This window comes from Taeniopygia guttata, chromosome 8 (assembly GCF_048771995.1).
Source record: "Taeniopygia guttata chromosome 8, bTaeGut7.mat, whole genome shotgun sequence".
Classification (NCBI taxonomy): Eukaryota; Metazoa; Chordata; class Aves; order Passeriformes; family Estrildidae; genus Taeniopygia; species Taeniopygia guttata.
Window position 1 is genome coordinate 9,224,018 of NC_133033.1, and position 19,451 is coordinate 9,243,468.

The 19,451-nt window shown below is 48.9% G+C and overlaps 3 protein-coding genes across 8 annotated transcripts in view; 2 read left to right on the forward strand and 1 right to left on the reverse strand.

Moving 5' to 3' along the window:
• Positions 1-2,792, forward strand: part of GPBP1L1 (GC-rich promoter binding protein 1 like 1) — a 32,138-nt gene extending 29,346 nt beyond the window's left edge. For all 3 annotated transcript variants that reach the window (XM_072932667.1, XM_030278854.4, XM_030278855.4), the window contains exons 10-12: positions 558-682; positions 1,522-1,624; positions 1,862-2,792. In XM_072932667.1, coding sequence (XP_072788768.1) covers positions 558-682; positions 1,522-1,624; positions 1,862-2,008 — 375 coding nt within the window. In that variant the 3' untranslated portion in view covers positions 2,009-2,792. The remainder of the gene's footprint in view (positions 1-557; positions 683-1,521; positions 1,625-1,861) is intronic.
• A 1,714-nt stretch (positions 2,793-4,506) lies between these two features.
• Positions 4,507-7,660, forward strand: CCDC17 (coiled-coil domain containing 17). Of its 3 annotated transcripts, none has more exons than XM_072932665.1 (8): positions 4,507-5,269; positions 5,368-5,497; positions 5,610-5,736; positions 5,829-5,888; positions 5,965-6,095; positions 6,184-6,306; positions 6,522-6,712; positions 6,992-7,660. In XM_072932665.1, exons 1-8 carry the CDS (start codon positions 4,517-4,519, stop codon positions 7,130-7,132), a joined length of 1,656 nt encoding a protein of 551 aa, XP_072788766.1. In that variant the 5' UTR covers positions 4,507-4,516; the 3' UTR covers positions 7,133-7,660. The 3 variants fall into 3 exon arrangements, with proteins under 3 accessions (XP_072788766.1, XP_072788763.1, XP_072788767.1); XM_072932662.1 differs by having other exon boundaries at positions 4,508-5,269; positions 6,172-6,306; XM_072932666.1 differs by having other exon boundaries at positions 4,509-5,269; positions 6,172-6,306; positions 6,543-6,712.
• A 576-nt stretch (positions 7,661-8,236) lies between these two features.
• Positions 8,237-19,384, reverse strand: NASP (nuclear autoantigenic sperm protein). Of its 2 annotated transcripts, XM_030278852.4 has the most exons (15): positions 19,177-19,381; positions 18,460-18,510; positions 17,572-17,682; positions 17,044-17,124; positions 16,782-16,879; positions 15,198-16,052; positions 13,287-13,369; positions 12,327-12,403; positions 12,122-12,195; positions 10,980-11,168; positions 10,596-10,762; positions 10,149-10,202; positions 9,984-10,055; positions 8,908-9,039; positions 8,237-8,408 (listed from the first exon to the last, which is right to left on the reverse strand). In XM_030278852.4, the coding sequence occupies exons 1-15, from the start codon at positions 19,236-19,238 to the stop codon at positions 8,355-8,357; spliced, it is 2,160 nt and encodes a 719-aa protein (XP_030134712.2). In that variant the 5' UTR covers positions 19,239-19,381; the 3' UTR covers positions 8,237-8,354. The 2 variants fall into 2 exon arrangements, with proteins under 2 accessions (XP_030134712.2, XP_030134713.2); XM_030278853.4 differs by lacking the exon at positions 8,908-9,039 and having other exon boundaries at positions 19,177-19,384.
• Between the last annotated feature and the right edge of the window lie 67 nt (positions 19,385-19,451).

Genomic DNA, 19,451 nt, shown 5'->3' on the forward strand with positions numbered 1-19,451 from the left:
ATTCAAGGGGATAAGTAACAAATGAGGTGGAAGGGAAGGTCACAGATGTTGATGGTAATGTAGATTTTTTGCAAGGATTCTCTAAGGAGAGGAACAGTATCATATCTCAACATCTTAGGTTGCTTTCCGATTTCCCTGTCAAACTGCATTGACAGAAAAGTTGAATTTTGTGCTTGTGAAAGGTGCAGGAATGTGGCTCAAGTCTGAGAGGCTCAAACCAGATGCCCCAAATACATAGATCTGTGCCTTAATGTGTATGTAAAGTGTATCTTTAGGAGCATTTAATTCTCATCATTTTCTTACTGTCACTCTGAGCTGCTGGTGATGGCTTTGCAATGCCAGCACTCACTCCCTTGGCACAGCAGCACAGGCCACCAAACGTCCTTTGTCCTGTGTTGTCCTGTCACAGCCAAGTACATGTTGCTGCAGCTTCTGTAAAAAACAGTGGCTCAAGGTGAAAGGCTTGGCTGGACTTCCAAAGGCAGAAGCCTGAACTTGGAACTGTGCTGTTGGCACAGTCTGTGCAAGCACACTTTGATGGTTTTATTTTTCTTTAGATGGAGAGCAACAGCACACCAGAACCAAAGGAAAACTGGGAAGAGAACTGCCATCAGAATGGCCTTTCTCTCCCTTTGCCGGAGGAGGGGGAAAACCTCTCCCATTCATTGGAAGCTGAACACAGGTGAGTAGATGGCAGAATAAGTGTCTGGAGTAAGGAAGAGTGAGTCCTTGGGCTGTGTGAGGAGAAGGAAACCATTTAAAGAAAACTATTTTTGGGAAGCAGCAGTAGCTGTGTGTGTACAAGGAAGGAGGTATTTGTGCTTTATGACTGGACTGGGTGGGGTCTTATTGAAAGTAAAACAAGACACCAATGACAGGTGAGCCAAGGCTTTACCAAGGTCTATAATTAAATTCCAGTGCTTCTTTAATGCCACATCCCTGTGTGTTAATGCTGCCTAGAGATATTTATCTGCCCACGGTGGGAGTCAGCATGAACCAAATTTGCAAGCAGGTGTCCTAAATGTAATGATTTGAAGACATACACCACACTTTGTTTGCACTTAGAATACTTCTGTGCTGCTTTACATGCTGCAAAAAAGTGGAGGAGAGTTAAGAAAATGTTTACCTTGTATCTCAGATTGTATCTCACATGAGTAAGCAGTGTGAGTATCTGGTGCAAGCAGGCAGTAAGGTTCAGGAGATTCTGAGCTGTGATACTGGTTTGGTTGCCTCATGTCCTCCTTCAGTGTCCTTGAGTTAGAATTTCAAATCCCTGCCTTCCACCAGGCTGGTTATGTACCCATTGTATAGGGCTGCTGATGGTTAAATATTTGTAAAAGACATTGAAAAATGGTGGGTAAACACAAAGGATTGTTGAAGCGGTCTGTGATAGAGAAGATTCCCTGGTGAATTTGGAGTGATTTACTATGAAACCTTGTTTTTCATGGATAAAGTGTTCCTTCCTTTGCCATTGTTCCCTTGCTTTAGTTCCCATGCCCCTTTTATTTTCTCCACAATCAGGTTATTGAAAGAAATGGGATGGCAGGAATATCCTGAAAATGATGAAAACTACCTTCCCCTCACTGAGGATGAGCTCAAAGAGTTCCAAATTAAATCAGAGCAGGTATGTTTACAGCTCTTACTACTTGTGACTGCTCTTCTTCCTCTCCTTTCTCAAGGGCTTATTCTTAAGGGTGTTCAAAAGGACCAAGCATTTAAGGGAGACTTGTAGAACGGATGGTTCTGCATTGTCCATGTGTGTATACACAGTTAAATGTGGCGTTTGTGTCCACCACAGAGGGTTGGTGACAGTTACTCTCCACACTTCTGCTCATTTTAAAACTTACTTTCATTCCTACAGCGAAGAAGAAACGGATTTGGAAAGAATGGATTTCTTCAAGGCCGCTGCTCCAGCCTGTTGTTCCACTGGGGAAGCACTTTTAAGACAAAGATTGAGGACTCAGACACAGAAACAAGTAGCAGCGAAACGTCAGATGACGATGCCTGAAACTGGGCACAATAAAATTAAAATAAATAAAACCAACCCAATAAACTCAGTTCATAGTTCAACACGTGTTTGGGGTTGTATAAACTAAACAGAGTTTATTCTGTCTCCAGTCTGTTCAGTTTTTTCTTTTGTTGTTGATACTTCATGCACAAGGGAAATAATTGTATCCCAAAGAAGAGAGAAATTGGCTTCTTTAGCTTTTTCTTTTGGTTTTGCCCTAATGCTTACTAGAAGTTTGTGCAGCTAGCAAATTTTGACAAAAATCCCTTGTGGGGCAGTGCACAAGTTCAGTCGTGTGAGCAGGACACAAGTGGCTGACTGATCTCTGCAACAACAAGCTTCTAACAGTGCCGCCGCATTGCCCAGCGCGCGGTAACGGTGTGCTAAAACAATCAATGTCGATGACAAAATGGCTTTTGAAGTTCTAATTATGTTAAATTAATGCTAATAACATGAATATTTTATTTTATTTTATTTTTTTTGGCGGCTCGGGGAGCTTCATCACTTAACCAGGCGTTTGTGGTTTTCTTTTTTTTTTTTTTTTGGGTACAGCTGTAAAATATTTGGATATAGGAATTGTTTGTGTTCTTCTTCTTGCAGCCTTGATATTCAGGGTGGATTGTAAAATATAAATTTTTTGTGAGATTTCAAAGATTAAGATTATTTTGATAACATTATTTACAGATTTTAAAAAGTGACTATCACATTGAGTCTGTATGAGGGGGAAAAACTACTGCATCAAAAATAACTAACTTGGAATAAATATTTTGCATCAGTTTGCCAATTCTAATTGTCTTTCTTATGTAAGAGGAGCTTTCCTCTAAGGGACCTGCAACTTTGGGGGTTCAGTAGCACTGGGGATAAACAGTTTCTTCTCCCGCTCTATTTTTCCACTTGGCAAACATTGCTGTAGTGCTCAGACTGCAGGAGCTGAACTCTTCCTTTAAGAAGGGAGAGGGAGAACAATGCTGAGGTGACAGTCCATGTTTGGGGATTTTTTTAAAAGAAAATAATTCAAAATTATCTTCTACTAAAGCAGTTTGCTTTTTTTTCCGCTTCATACAAAATGGTGAAGCTCGGCCGGTCGGTGTCACTTGTTCCTGGTGCAATGCTGCTGTTTATGTTCACAACGTGGCAAGGGAATGTCTGAATCCAAAGCTGTTTTCATTGAAATCTTTTTTAAAAATTCATGAAAACATTTCTATTAGATTAAAAAGAATTTTACAAACAACTCAGTTGTGGCCTAAGCTATTTTAGTGTCTGGTGTAAGTTCAGCTTGTGCACAAACTTTTTGGATTGGAAGGTGCTCTGGGGTTGTGCAGTGTTTGCAGGGGGGGTTGGACGGAGTCACACAAAACCTGGTCTTGCTGACCTGAGGGGGTTTGTCCCAAGGTTGTGCTGTGTGTTCTTAATCCACTCCCAGCCAGGCAGAGAGGACAGAGGTGTATGAAAATGGTAACATTTAGTCCTGAATCTTTGCATCTGGATTCAAGGGTGCATGCTCAGCACTATCAGGTGTAACTCTGCTACCTGTGGCTCTGCGATGAACCCCAGAGGAGAGGGGCAGTGGGGCATTTCTTCATCCCTGTGCTCTGGAAACCAGGGTCAAGAGGTTGAGGCTGCCTGGGAGTGCTTGGGGAAGTGCTGGGGTTTCTGTATGACTTTGCACGAACCATCTTGTTCCTTCTCAATATTCAAACACTTCTGTGTGGAAGAGCCTATCTTTTTTTTTTTTTTTTTTTTTCATTTCTTATATCAATTTCAACCAAGTTATGGAGATCTGTGTGCACTGATCTCAAGAAATGGGGTAAATTTAAAAACGCCTCCACCTCAGATCCATGCTGGCAGCCATTTGGAATGGGGGAATTGGATTGCTGAGCACTCTGGAGTGGGACCAGACTGCCCTGGGACAGCATGGCCTGGCCTGTGTGTGCCAGGAGCTCCTTTGTGCTTCATGCTAGATGTTGTGCTCCAACCCTTCTGTGGGCTGGGCAGGGTTTAAACATCGATAAAACCTTGGAAGTGGCAGCGGCAGCCCCTGGGTGAGCCTGGCAGGGCAAGTCCCCATCCATCAAATGGTAGCTTTTTCCTGAGCAAATAATGAGTCCATGGCAGGTACCACTGGCAATGAGGTGAGGGGAAAAGCTTGTAGGGACTTGCCAAGCAGAGCTGCGGTGGGTGCAAGGATGGAATGCAGGGAGCTTTTTTGGGAAGAAGGGCAGGGCCTGGACAACACCAAGAAAGGGCAGAAGGAGCTATTTCACCTCTGTGTGGAGGTTCCCCTTAGCTTAAAGTCTGCTAAGGAGCAGCTAAGTGGGAGCTGCTGCAAGGTGGGCAAGGAGCACTCCTGGACAGCCCCAGGGCAAGCAAGTCTGTCATGGATCACTTGGTAACCACGGAGGGACACAGGGCAGCCAGGCCTGCCTCCCTCATCTTGTTTTCTGTGGATTGCTCTGGTGGCTCAGCGACATTTTTTCCCTATTCCGGGGCCCGTGGTAAACAGTGGGAATGTCCAAGGGTGGGGGTGCGGCCCTCCCTGCCCAGCCCAGCGTCCAGCATAGCAACAGTGACTTCAAACACTGCAGCCACTGCCACCAGCAGTTCTGTACAAACTTCCAGCCTGTCCCGGGGTGCCAGCCCCACGGGGGGACCCCCTCTGCTTGTCAGGGTGGTCCCCTAAGTGATTCCTGCTCTGCTTTCCAGGGTGTTGGACATGGGAACCTTCCTCTGCCCCCGCTGCCGCTTGTCCTTCAGATCCCGACCACTGCTGCAGGTGCACCTGGAGAAGCTGTGCCTGGGGCCCACGGCCCCCAGCAGCTCCTGCCTCCGTGGGGGGAACCCTCTGCCTGTGGAGGGAGCACAGGGCACGGCAAGGAAACCGCAGGACATCTCGGTAGTGTGGTGCTGGGTCTGGCGCAGAATGGGGACGGGGATAGGTGCTGGGCTGGGAAACTGGCTATCACATCCTGGATCCGGCTTGGTATGAGCTGGTCTGAGCCTGCTTCTGCCAAAACCAGAAAAGTGTATTATTGGGGGAGGGTGGGAGTGTCACCCTTTTCTTCCCTTTGTGTCTGTGAGGTCTGGGTGTCCCAAAACACGAATGATGCTGAGCACTTTGTGCCTGGTGGGATCCCAGCAGCTGTGCGGGGACATCGAGGAGCAGGGCCGGTGCGGGGAGCTCCCCTGGGGGAAGTGCTCACCCCCCGCGAGAGGGCCCTGCTCCGCACGGCCGACCCCACTGCTGGGAGGCTGCCGGTGGAGGTACGGTGAGTCCCGAACGCCAGGGTGGGCATCAGCAGCCCTACGGCTCCCCAGGACTGGGGGTCAGCCCCTCCTGCCCGTGAACCCGTGTGCCGCAGGGAGAGCCCCCCCGGCAGCCGCTCCCACCGCAGGGGCTCTGGGAGCCGCCGCGGGAGCTGCGGGAAGCCCACGAACGCCAGGTGGCCGAGATCCGGGCCAGGACCCGGCAGCTGGAGCGGCAGAGAGAGGGTAGGCACTGGCAGTGGTTTTGGGGCGATGGGAAGGCACGTGTGGGATGCAGTAACCCCCCGAGGGGGGCTGTGGGGGCCGTGCTGAGCCCCAGCCCCTCACGGTCCCTCAGGGCTGTGCCAGCGGCTGGCAGCGCTGGGGGCCAGGGCAGCTGCGGGCCCCCAGCCCGAGCAGGGGGAGCCTGAGCCGAGCCAAGGCCCGCGGGACCAGCCCGGACAGGTGCCAGCAGCACAGCACAGGTGAGCCCGAGGGGCCACAGCACAGAGCCCTGGCCCTGTGGAGTGCTCTTCATCAAGGCTCCCTCATCCCCCATTTGCCTGCTGCTCCCCAGGGCCACCCTCCAGCTGGACAGCCTCCTGCCGCCCGCAGGGCCGCTCGCGGCCGAGGCCAGGTGAGGTCTGTGGCCATGGCGGCCCTGAGCGAGGGCCCGGTCAGCTCCGGCAATGGCTGACCCGGGGCTCCGGCAGGGCGCTGCGACTGTCCTACCTGCGCTCCGGGGGACACGACCCGGCCATCCTGGAGCAGCTTCTCCACCTCCAGCTGGAGGCCACGGTGCTGGAGGAAGGAACTGCGGGGCTGCGCAGGGCCAGGCGGATGGGTAAGCGCCAACACCGGGCCCAGGCCTGTCCCCCTGAGGGAGCATGGCCCCCAGGCAGCACCTGAGGCACCCCCAGCTGTGCCAGCAGAGCCCCCCGGCACGGGCACACACGGTCTGGATGCGGCGCTGCTGGCCGTGGAGCTGGAGAACCGGCGTCTGGAAGATGAACTGTTGGCACTGAAGGTCAGAAGGGAGAGGAGAGCAGAAGCTGGTAGGTGACGGTGCTCCCTCCATCTGCACCCCACAGCCCCTGGCTGCCTCTGTGGTTGCAGCATCAGAGCTCTGGGCTGGAGCTGGCTCCTGGAAATACTGGCTGGTGGAGGGGGCTGCAGCTCAGGGTTTGACTGCAGTGAGCAGGGAGAGTCCCAGTCCCCTCAATATGGGCCTGGTGAAGTGCCAGGAAAATGGTTGCTGTAAATCCCACAGTGACCAAATCCTGTTGCCCAGGCTCACGGGCAGCCCAGCGGCACACGGAGGAACTGGCCCAGCTCCAGGCAGAGGTGGGAATGCTGCGATGCCATGCAGAGCAGACAAGGCCATGGCTGCACCCCCCTGTCTTCCCACACCTTTTAACGCCACAACTGCCACCAGCCCTTGCTGTGCCAGAACTTTTCATGGTAAGAGCCTCAGTCCAGGGAAATTTCCAGCTCCCCAAGGTGGGGAGAGGGGAGTTGGGATTGGGCTGCCAGCTGGGACATGATGGGTGTGGAGGTACAAGCTTGGGGACATTTGGGAACAGCTCCCCTTGCTGCACCTGGGGATACAGCCACTGGGACAGGAGGCGAGTCCCCACCAGTGCTGGACATGGGGTGTGATTTGCTCTGCACACCCAGTGCCACGCATGAGGGAATGCACAGGCCCCTCCTCCCCCTGACATGACTCTTTTCCTTTCCCAGGAGCCCCTTGGGCCAGCACTGGGGCCTGGCAGACCCGCAGCCCATGTGCCCCCCGGACTCCCCCTCACCCCCTTTGTGGCCCTGGAGGACCCTCCTCCTGCTCAGGAGCCTCCAGCTCAAGACAGGGCTCCCCAAAGGTGAGCCAGGAACAGGCCATGGTCCCACTGGACTACCCTGCCACGCCCTCCATGGCAAATAGGGGTTTCAGGAACTGTTGGGGTGATGAAGGCAAAACCCGTGTTCAAGCTGCAGAGATGGGTTCAGGGACCAGTTGTGCAGCTGATACCAGGATCCCACAGTGTTGGGGTGAGTGGAAGTGTATGGGATCACTGCTGGGACCAAGAGGCTCTGGGCATTTCATAAGGAGGACAGGCAAACCCCCAAGCCAGCAGCAAACTGAGTGACACAGCTCAGGCTCCACCTCAGGACAGAGCCCACAGCCAGAAGAGGTTCAACCACTCCTACTCACAATGGTGGTTTGGCGACAGGCAGAGGGCACAGAGGGGCACAGTAAATTCCCTGCCCTCAGGCTCATGCCCACATCCCTCTGTAGGGAAAGCCTAAACCAGGGCATGCACAGCTCAACCCTGGGAACCAGCAAAAACCACAGCCAGCTTTCCAAAGTGTCAGAAGCCCTGTGCTACATGTTTAATAAAAGGCTTCAGCTCACTCCTCTTCACTTCTTGGCTTTTTTTAATACACACACAACCCAGGGCAGGCTCCCAGCCCCACCTGGGCACTCAAGCTGGCTCAGGGGACAGCCCTGCCCCTGCTTCCAACCATCAGCACCTGCTCCTGCACCCCCCTCCTGGGTGCAAAGCAGAGGTTGAGCAGAGATAAAAATACACAGCAACAAAGCCCAGGATGTTACAAAGTTCCTCCTTTATCAGCATTCCTCACCATCTTTAGGCTGCTCAAAGCTGAGGGAGGCACTATCAGAACCCACTTCAGGCTCAGCTTTGAATGAACAAAACACAGCCCCAGCTGTGACAAGGCCCCAGCAGAAGAAAAAAAAGGTCAGGTCCCTGGACAAGTGACATTCAGGCAATTCTCTCCTTCCCTGCAGCAGCCAGCCCTGCCTGGCCCATCCGACCCTCTGCTCCTAAGGAGGCAGATGTGGGTGGAAATGCTGAAGTTAAAGGGAGAACGAGCCCAGTGGCGGGCCAGGGCTGAGACCTGCAGCCCAGGGGGACAACCAGGAGCAGAGGCTGGAACCTGTCACAGGAGGGAGGTCAAAATAGGGACTATTTGCTTACAGTCTTTATTGAAGTCATACAAAAGTTGCCAAAAAGTGAAAAAATACACTATATACAAAACCATTTTCCTTGTAAGGAGAGGAGTGTCCAAGGTTAAAGAATCATTATCATACTGTGCTTTCAACTGCAGCCCCTGATTCTGCTTGTGGCCTTTTCTCTGTCTAAAAGAGAAGATAAGGGTTTGTTTTTATAAGTCAAGACACGGTCTTACAGCACCAACTCATGCAGCAGCCCAAGGGTTCTGTAATTTGAAGACTTAACTATGTGAACTTTGCCAGTCTCCAGAGCCCAACACTACCCTAAAGCATTGATAGTAACAAGTGCAGCCCAGAGATAAGTAATAAAACCCAGGAACATTATAAATTGGGGGAAGACCCTGTGCTGGAGTTGAGCCCAGCAAAAAAGCACCCGGAACCTGTCTCTGTCCCACCCCACAGGTGACAAGGCTCCACAGCTGGGTCTGTCCAGCCCCCACAGGGTCAGCACCACAGCACAACATGCACCCTGCCCACTAGAAACATTCTTCATCTCATCTGGGAAACCTTGTGAAGGACAGCAGGCAATAAAACCAGGACATCTACCAGGCACAGAACCATCCCTGAACAGAGAGGGGGAAGTAAAATAAAAAGCACAGCCCAGACTCCTGGCTCAGCTGCCCACCTCCTCTTCCATTTTTTCTGCAACCTCATTTCCACGGGGGACAGGGTCCCCACCACCACCATTGACAGCTGGTTCTGGTTTAGATTTCTTGGCTTCATTGTCTCCCTGATGAGTCTCCTCCTCTGGTTTCCTCTGAAGACAAAATTGTTTATAATCTCCACTAAGTACAAATCAAAGTTTAAATATTTTTGAGAAATTTAGCATTTGATATCACTGCACATCATCTACCCAACCTCTGCTTGCCAGGCTCAGGACAGACTGCTCAGTGTTGGGATTTAAACCAGAGCTTTGAGGCTCTGACACCCAGGTCTTGACCACAGTGACACTTTAGGTGCCAGGATCTCCAAAACTGAGTTATCTGTTGTTACAGTCTGGTAAAGAAGGGGGCAACCACTGAGCCTGTAACAGTTCCAGGATAGACTTAGGGCATCCACAACATTTGAAATCACCTAAAGAAGCTCCAAATCACTCCAGGCACGCCTGAACTGACAGACCAATGGAACAGAAGCAACATAAAACTGAGAGTATCTCCTACAAGATCTTAGTTTTTAGCAGCAAACACTTCCAGAGAACACACAATGCTTAAAGGAACCAAGTTCTCAATATGTGATCTCTTAAAGAAGCAGTTTATAATTACCACCAGTATGGCTTTACTATTTATTAAAAGTCCAAGTCCCAGTTTCCTCTTGGAAACAAGGGAACCCAGCCCAGCCTGGTTGCCTGCCTCTTCCTTGGGATCTGCAGGTGACCCTGCTGCTCTTGGGGGTCCCTCAGCAGAGGAAACTGTTGTTCAGGGAACACCTGCAGAAGCCACACAGCTGGGTCAAATTTACATCAGTGTGGGTCAGGCAGGGTGCTGAACCACCAAGAATGGTCTCCTGGAGGCCAGATGCTCCCCAGACTGATTGGTTCCCAGTGGAAGAGTTTCATACACTACTGATTTTACTTTTGGAGTGTTTTCCCAATATACAACTAATTTAAGAAAAAATACTTTTAAGACAAATCCTATTAATACACAGAGCAAGCGAGTGGTACTTCAAAAATCTGCTTGTTTGAAAAGTAATTTCTGGACTCACCTTTTTCCTGACTAGATGAGAGATGTCTGTTACACACTGAGATGCACCATCAGCTCCTTTCCTTACTGGAATCTGTTACAAGACAGACACTGACACATGAGCAAACACAACCAGTAATCCTTAGAGCAGACAGGAATTAACAACGTTCATTTTAGATTAACTTACTGTGGACACAGAACCACTGTCTTCACTTTGTGCAAAGCCGGATGTAGTTCCAACCTTAACAAAAGAAGAAAAAACAGACAATGGCAGATAATACACGTGAACTTAGTGAGATACAGAAAGCCCAAGCCCTTCACATCCCAACACTGGATTCTGCACTTCAGTACAGGACAGATGTGTACTCCACACTTGCCTGACACATCATTTCCATTAAATGCCACAGAAGCCTATCAAATTCCTATTTAGTTTGGAACAATCAGTAGCAGGGCTCTTAGTAAATATCCTCCTTAAATGTCACCTGCCTCAGTTTCCTTCTCACAACCATAGCCTGGTAACACCTGTGAGCAACCACCAGTCCCTGATCAAGTCCAAGCTCCTCCCATTAGTGATTTATTCTAAGTTCCACTGAAAGAAGGGTTGGATCAAAAGGAAACCACAGAACACACTCACCAGAGTTGCTTTCAGTCCTAGCTCAGCTACTTTTGCACTCTTCTGTGACTCCTTTGAATCTTCTATCTTCTCTTTAATTTCAGGAAGCAGTCCCTTCAGTTCTTCTATCTCCTTCTCGTCCTCAGGGGACCCAGTGTCTGTCTTCTTTATTCGCTCAGTCAGTATTGCTGGAATGAAACAGTTATCAGGGCAAAACACCTCGAGACAAAGTAACTGTCCAGTCACCAACATCCAGAGGCAACTATCTGCTAACAAACAGTTCTACCAACTCTGCCCCGGTGTAGTCTCACCATTTTCAGATAAAACAGGACACAGCAGACAATGAGCATACCTCACTACTTTGCCTTGTGAAAACTCACTAGGAAGATTAAGAATTCCACGTACCCAGTCTCTTGTCTATGACTTCCATGGACTTCCCAAACTGCAGCACAGCCTCGTCGAAGTCGCTGTTGTAGTGGTAGGCCAGGGCGAGCTGGTAGTGGCTCTCGGCCAGCAGCCGGTCGTGAGCCTCCAGGTACTTCTGCTGCAGGGCCAGGCAGGCCTGGAACTCCTCTATTGCCTGTGTGTAGTTTTCTACAGGAGAAAGCCCCAAGGTCTTTACAAACCTCAGTAATTCCACAGCAGCACCCCCTAAACCCTGGTTTGGTTACTCTGTGTTTTGTTCCACATCCTACAGTCTGCAAACAGAACCACCACTCAACACAGCAGTGCTGGGCTGCTTTCAGACCGTCAGGGGAAAACTCTGGCTCCCCTGAGAGACTGACTAGGCCTCTGGAGGACCAGCTCACAAGTGCTTTGTCTAATTTCAGCACAAAAAACTGAGCAGCCAAGTCAAAGCAGGCACCAAATCCTCCTGCTTTACCATCTACCAAGAACTGAACGTAACTGGTCCCAACTGCAGCACAGATCTGCAGCTAAGGACAGTGCCACCTTCCTGCCAAGCCCTCCCCAAATGTACTCTAGTGACATAAGACACAACCCTTGTTCTGTAGCCCTGGCCCAGAAACCTGTTGGGTTATTTCCAATGCCTGCCCCAGAGAACGTGTACATTTGGATTTAACAAGATTAGAATACATTTTTAAATGAAAGACAAGTGAGTCATTACAAAGCATAAACCTGAGGTTTGCCTCCCACTCCCTTTTTTCTGCTGTATAACACAAGAACCTTTCCTGACTATAGCCTAGGATTTGGGAAGGTCTAAGGGAGTCAAATATTTTTCACGACAATTTCAGCAAGTCTCTCAAGTTCATAAGCAAGGTTTGGTCACTTCAGAAAGCAGATGAGGCTGGCAACACATTGCTTCTTATTAACTTTTTTTTTTTCCCACTGCTCTGCAAAAGCACAGACTATCCTATTTTTAAGACAGCAGCCATTGCTTCTGAAGCTTCTCACATGGCTGCAACTATCATGATCTAATTTGTTCTTAACCTGACAGCTTTAACTCACATCTGCTCATTTTAAAGTATAAAACCCAGAGACAGAAAGTAGAACCAAACATTTTGCACATGAAAATTAACATTACTTACCAGATTCAATGCTAACTTCTCCTAACTTCAGATGAGCTTGAGCTGCATGGAGCTGAGCTTCTTTTGTTTCTTGTCTACAACAAGAAGACAAATATAGTTTTCAAATCCTGATCAGAGCATGCCACGTTCTCCAACTGGCTATACCACCATCTAATTTACAATGAGTTTCTGTGGCATATACCCAAACTGGAACTTTAGCCTTTACCTCTTGTAAATGACTTTTGCTAACTCCAGCATGTCCCAGGCTAGCTCAAGATTGCCAATTTCATCCTCCTCACTTTCCTGTGAAGACCAGAAGTGCATGACAGATTAAGTGACTTGGTCATAGACCACATCAAACACCACCACTAAATTCCCAACCAGTGTAATCAAGGAATCCATTTCTGTAAGAGGTAAACATTCCACCACTAGAAGAAATAAAATAAAGAAAAAATATGCAGAAGAGGTTATTGCATCAACCAAGACTTTGCCTGGAGTAAAGACTGTTAAATGGAACATGAACTTGCATTGTTTTGTGACATGCTTTAATTTTTTTTCAGAAATAACAGGGCACCAAGCACCACTATTATCCCAAGAGCAAGATGTTGTTTAAGGTTCTTTTTAGATTAACCAAATAAAGTTGATGGTCCAGCTTTTTTTAATGAACCTTTGAGCTCTGTTAGCATAATCTGAAAAAGGGATAGACAGTTACCTTGAATGCTTAGTGCCACTCTACGAGGCTGCAAATTTTTCCAGCTGTTTTGACTACTACATCAATGAACACCTCAGGTTTGAGGAGCACTACACTTCTCAAACAATTCCCATCCTAATCACAGGTTACTGAACAACCAGACAAGCAATTAACTGTTCCAAGTAACTCCAGTAACAGGCTGGAACAGCACTCCCTGCTTGCCCACCCAGGCCACATTAGCTCAGCACACCACAAGCATTTCTGTCAGAGCAGCTGAACAAACCCAAGTCTACAGACACAGCTGAGCAAGATGCTACAATGCAGACAAGGCCTAACACTGGCCAATATTGGCTTTCTGAAGTATTTTCCTACACAGAACTAAACAAAACACAAGTGAAGGACAAGTGATGTCCTTTTAGAAGGACATGAACATCATATTTAGGCCCAATATCGCATCCTTCCATGAGCACTGGTTTCAGGCCTCAGCAACCTCACCTTGTCTTCCACTGTCAATTCATTTTCCTTATCATCATCAGCTTTATCATTTTCTTTATCTTCCTCTTCAGATTCTTCTGTTTCTAGAAGACAAGTAGATGCATGAGGACACTTCTGGTTACTGTGCTTGCTCGATATGGAGTCAGGCAGAGTATGTTATATCCAACCCTTATCCTCTCAGTGACAGGTTAGAGGTGTGATCCAAGACGAGCAGATACATTAAAGTCTCAGCATGAGCAGCCATCTTGCTGAAACTGTTCAGCACTGTAGACTAAAGCAGTCCTTAAGTTCAACTTCTTACTAGCTACAACAGAAACTTACACAGAATTCAGGTCTCACAAATCTGTTGTCACCTCCCACTGAAGCCACAAGATCCTGAGCAGCCCTAGAGGCGCTGGCCAGCTGCTAAACTTCATGCTATGTAAAGTGTTTTCAGCAAGATAGCTGCCAAACTGCACACAAATTAGTCTGTTTCTCAGTTCATGATCCTCATGTCAGGCATTTAAGTGCCAATTTTAATGAACCTCCTCTTGTGTAGTACTAATTTGACTTTTGCCACTGTGCAGAAGCATCACGTCATCTGCTCTACCAGCAAAAGACATTTTGGGAAAATGTGCAGTAAAGGAGTATGGCTAATAGCTTCAGAGCACTGGCTGGTCTGCAGGCTGAAGTCACACAATTCCTGTATCACAATCTCTGGCTATTCCATCAGAGAATCTTGATTGGCAGGGACTAGAGAGCCTGGGAACTCACTAGTCCAACTCCCAGCACACACCCACCACTAAGAGGGCCAAACCTGTGAACATGAAGACACTTGTATAAAGGTAAACAGAAGAGATGTCAGGACTCTAAGATTTAAGTAGTGGGAGGAGCTTGGAATGACACAGCACCAGGCCAGGATGTTCCAGAGGGTCCTCACACCCCCAGACTTGGGGCAAAAAGCAGCAGTATGTGTGCATCAGCAGCTCTTCAGCACTGAGGGCAAGGAGCAGGTAACTACTCTCAGTTTATTTTCAGTCATCCTCTCTCCACAGACACCCTGTTAGGCCACTGCTCCACCACTGAGTGCTCACTATGCTTAGCAGAACAAATCCTTCCAGGGTCCAGAACTGTTTAGTCTGAACATTTGCCACTCCTGAAGTAAGGCACTGTCTGTGAAGATGAGGTACTGACAAGCGAAGTTGCAATTACAGTTCATCAATTAATTTGTGCAATAGAAGGCACAGGCCCACTAAGGCCACAAAGTACTGCTGCAGCAAAGGGTGCAAGTCTTGCTGGGTGCAAGTCTTACTTCAACAGAGCCCTGGAAACAGCTATAATAAAGCAGGGAAGCAGAAAGGCAGAAGCTGGACAGCCAGAAAAGACTGTACTAGAGCAGCAATAAGCCTTCAGCAAATCAAGTTTAGATTTTCCAACTAAATTTTTGCTAGCAATGACCATCAGAAAGACTCAACTGAAGAGTTCCTTCCCTCTACCAGAAGTAAATTTACTACTTTGTGTTCAGCTGTTCTTGTTTTTTCACCACCATTTTAAAATAAAACACAGCTATTACCAGAGGCAATTTGTGTTTCAAGTTATGTGAAGGTTAGTGCAATACACCCAGCCGCATGCAAGTGAACATCCATTCAGTATTCTCCACCAGCCTAGCCATTACTTACACATTTCACAGGGCTGTCAGTTTGCTTTCAAGTAAGACTTGCTTTGCAGTTAGTTAAGCGTTAGTCTAGAGAAACTGAGACTATTCACTATTCCTGGAAACTTTACTTGTATGTAAAGTCCTTCAAGAGCCCCTTTACTGTGCTTTTTCCTTATTCTAAGGCAAACAGAAAATTCTGAATGGAACACTTTTTACCCATTGTTAGCCAAATTCAAGTCATCCACCCACAAGTACTTTTCTCCTCTCAGTGTTACCTTCTCCCTCTTCCATCAGGTCATCTTTCTCTTCTTTTTCTACCTTAGCACCTTCACCCTCTTCCATCACGTCTTCCTTCTTTTCCTCTTTCTCTACCTTAGCAGCAACTTCAGCATTTCCTTTCATGTCATTAGGTGGCTCTTTGCCCTCTGTGGACAGAGGTTCCTTTGAGGACTCTGTCTCTTTAGATTCATCTGGTTTCTCTTCTGTAACTGTCTCTACTGGCTCTTGTTTCTCTTCTGCCTTCTGTTCAGCCACCTCTGCATCCCCTTCTGCCACTTCTTTCTGTTCCACAGCAGTTGCTGCCTGTGCTTCTGCCTTCTCTTCCACAGCTGTCTCTGCTTGCCCTTCTACAGCCTCTCCCTTCTCCACAGCTGGTTCTTTTTCTGTTGCTTCTGCTGCTTGTTCTCCCATCTCTCCCTTCTCTTCCACAGCCCCTTCTCCTGCTTCAGCCTCTTCTCCAGCTGCCTTTCCCTCCTTGTCTGACACTTCTGCTGATTTCTCCTTCTTCTCAGTTGCCTTCTCTACCTTGTCCTCAGGCACCATCTTCTGCTCTTTTTCTACCTCCTTTTCCACAGCTGACTCCTCTTTCACAGGCACCTGCTTCTTCTGCTCTTCTGAAGTTTCTTCTTTTCCCACAGAAATCTCAGTCTTCTCTTCAGCCTCTTTGGGCTTCACATCCTTGTCAGCAGCTGCTTCTTTGGGTTCTTTTTCTCTAATCTCTTTCATTTCAACATCCTCTTCTTTGATTTCCTTCTCAGAGAGTACTGTAGACTCTTCCGTGGACTTTTTGGCCTCTTCCTTTTCCCCCATGGCGTTATAAACCTGTTCTCTCAACTCCTCCCTTGCTTCTTCTACATGATTGAGGAAGCATAAACATTTCTTCGAGTTTAGTGATAAAGACATTAACGGGCACTGACAATACCACCCTCAAGACCCTCCAGTGTGTTGGTTTGTTACCAAGTTGGATGACACTCCTAAAAGCTTCATTTTCCAAGTACAAGGAATTAGGAGACAACCAACATAGCTGCTTCATCTAAGCAAGTCCCTTCCCCTTCCCTAGACTGCAGCATTGCAAGCGGCCACTCAAGCAGTGTGCGGTTGTGCAGCGATTTTAGTCACAGCTAAGCAAGAGGTGCCAGTGCTTTAACAGTCTGGATGGACAGGAATTCCTGTATCCTCTCCAGCTGCAGGCAGCATAAAATAGCCACTGTTCTTGGGACTTTGTACAGAGACTCTGACCTCTGGAACTACACACACTGTACTGCTACAAGGTTACAAAGCAGTTGGAGTCAGCGGTGAAGCCTAAGAAAGCGAGTTTGAATGCAGTGTTCAGGACACAGACACCTGGTGACCCTTTACACATGCTTTCAGTGACCAGCTCCTTGCAGATATTTTACAGATTTTGTTCATCTTTAAGCAAGACTAAAAAAAAACCAAACAAAACCAGAGTCCATTCAGACTGCCAAGAGTTTCAATAGTATGATTCAGCCTACCCAAGATACCAATGGACTAAATTTGGATCATTCCAACAAGAAAACACAGCCTGGAGCCTCCATGGCAGGGCAGGCAGCTTTACATACCATCAGCAGCTGGCAACGCAGAGTCATCTTCTGCTTTTTCTCCTTCCTCTTCCACCTGCACCCCTTCTAAGGCATTTCCCAGCACACCATTTTCCATTCTAAAGGGAATAGGAGTTTGTTATACCTTGGATTTTTTAATATTATACTTTGAACTGCACAAGCTGCAGTGCCACAGCCCATCCCACCCAGGGCAATCCTGTCAAGGAGTGAAATCCTGTTACACCAGATACACTCTTCACCAAATGACAAACTGTCACCGTACCTTGCCAACTCCAGGAGAGATTTTCCATAATAAAAAAAAGCTTCTGCACACTCATCCGCTGTCTCACCATACTTTTTACCCCTACAAAAACAATAAGGAATTATTTGCCTGTCCCTGCTTTAGATTTGGATATTCAAACTTTAACGTTAAATATTCTTTGACAAAAGGATCACTTTCTTGGCTCATTTCCCATCGCTTTAAGCAAATATTGAATGCTTCTCTCAGATATGGCTCTTAAACACCCAACTGAGGAAATTATTCTGTAACCCAAAAAGTACCATTCACAGAGACTGATCAAAACTAGTGAACAAATTACTAGAAAAAACACCTGCATAATAAACTATCAAATCCCTTTCCCTCCTTAGGGAACTCTGCTGGCAATGCCTATCACAAAATCCACCTAAACTGCACACTAACTAGAGCACTGTCCAACTCTTCAGTGACTTATCTTTCTTGCATAATCCAAATCAGAACAGCCAAGCTGAAGCCCAAGCCCAGCAAAAACACACAGAACATTCTACTACTCACAGTAAGCTCGCAGCTTCCTGGAATGCATTCACAGCAGCTGGAATATTTCCCATTACCAAGTGCTTCTGTCCCAAACCTAATAGTTTCTTTGATTCTCCATCCACATCCATACTGGAGGAAGGGGAAATAAATAAAATAAAGTATTCTGTTAGTTTTCACAATCATTTTAGCTTTCAAAACCTAGTCTGCTTTATGGAATAGTGAGTTGCATACATTACAGTGGTTGGAACTACCAGAGCAGGTGGGATTTGTTTGGTTGTTTGTGTAAATCTGAAACAACTGATAGTTCCAATAACCAAGGGAAGCCAGGTAAATGTATCCAATCACTGCAACAAGTATCAGAATCGGCTGTGACAAAGACTGCTAAAAAATATACTTTAGGAGTTGCACACCAACACACCACCGAGCACCAGTGCCCCAGACCCCAATGCTAAATCAAGAAGAATAAACTCAAGTTAAAACTTTTCATAGCACAGCACGGTGCATCTGAGAAGAATGACAGATACAAGTGTCAGTTTAACTCAGTGCCTCTTGCACTTCATTTCCAGAATGTCCAGCCCAACATCTCAGACTGGGACAAGAGGAGCTGCCCACAAAGGAATACCATCTATCACATGCCAGCTGCATACCTGTGCCTCTCCAGCACTAATTAAAAACCCAAAAACTTCAATAACAGCTAGTATTTTCATATGTATCAGCCCCTGAAAAGGCCTTGATGCACTAGATTTGTGTAAACCACTGGTGAGCACAGGATTTTCAGCACCTGCATCACACTTGGGAGTTAAACTCCAAGTCTCAGAAGCGATTTGAAGGGTGACCTTTGCGTTTCACACAGTAACTCCGTGATTTTGTGTGATTTGATATTGACAATCCCACCTCCCATCTCACCTGTCTGTTTTGTCTGTGGATGTGGAAGGAGCTGCCAGTTCCTCTTCCATCCTGCAAACAGAAAATCGAATGTTCTTTTTATTCACGTTTAGAACTGCCCACCCATTTCACGGCACCAGGAGCGTGGAACAGAGGTGGCCGTGCACCCCGAGGCCCCGCAGTGCGGTGTTTGTGGCTGCGGGGGCTGTGCCGGCCCTGCCCGCCGGTCCCGCACAGACAATGGGCCTTTCCCGCCTTCCGCCGGCCCCGCCCCCCGCCCTTGGCGCCAAACCCCGGCGGCGGCTCCTCACGGGCCGCCGGTCACGTGACACGCCCCGCGGCGTCGGCTGCCCCCAACAAAGATGGCGGCAGCCGCGCAGCGGTCACGTGGCGGCTCCGCGCGAGCCGCGCGGGCCCAGCTGGCGCCGGAGGAGCGGGGCGGCGGCGCGTACCACCGCCGGCGGGGGGGACGGCGGAGGCAGGTACCACAAGCGGCGAGGGGGGGACGGGGCACGCAGGTATCACCGCCGGCGAGGAGGAAAGGGGGGGAGGAGGGGGTACAGCTTCACCAGCCCGACCAACACCCCCAGCCCTCCCCCTAAGGAAATCCGGCCCAGCGTCCCCCTGCCCCCCATCCCCTCCGGTACCCTGCGGCTCGAAGGCGCCCCCCCTCTCCCCTGATGCCCCCCGTCTCCGACACGCACACACCGCAACCGGCGCCAGCCCACGCGGCCCTACCTAGTCTGAGAGGCCGGCGCGGGCTCGACGCAGGGGGGAGCGGCGATGGCCGAGGATTGCATAGAAGCTGCTGGAGAGAGGGGCGGCGGCGGTAGAGTGCAGCCCCCTGCCCCTCCGGCTGCCTATATACCCCCGAGGACACGCCCCGGCCCGCCTGGCGGCGCGCGCGCGCCGCAGGGGGACTACCGCTCCCGGCATCCCGCGCGCCGGCCCCGCCGCGGGACGCCGGGGGCGCCGCCGCGCGGGGCGCGCTGGGAAGTGTAGTGCCGGAGAGG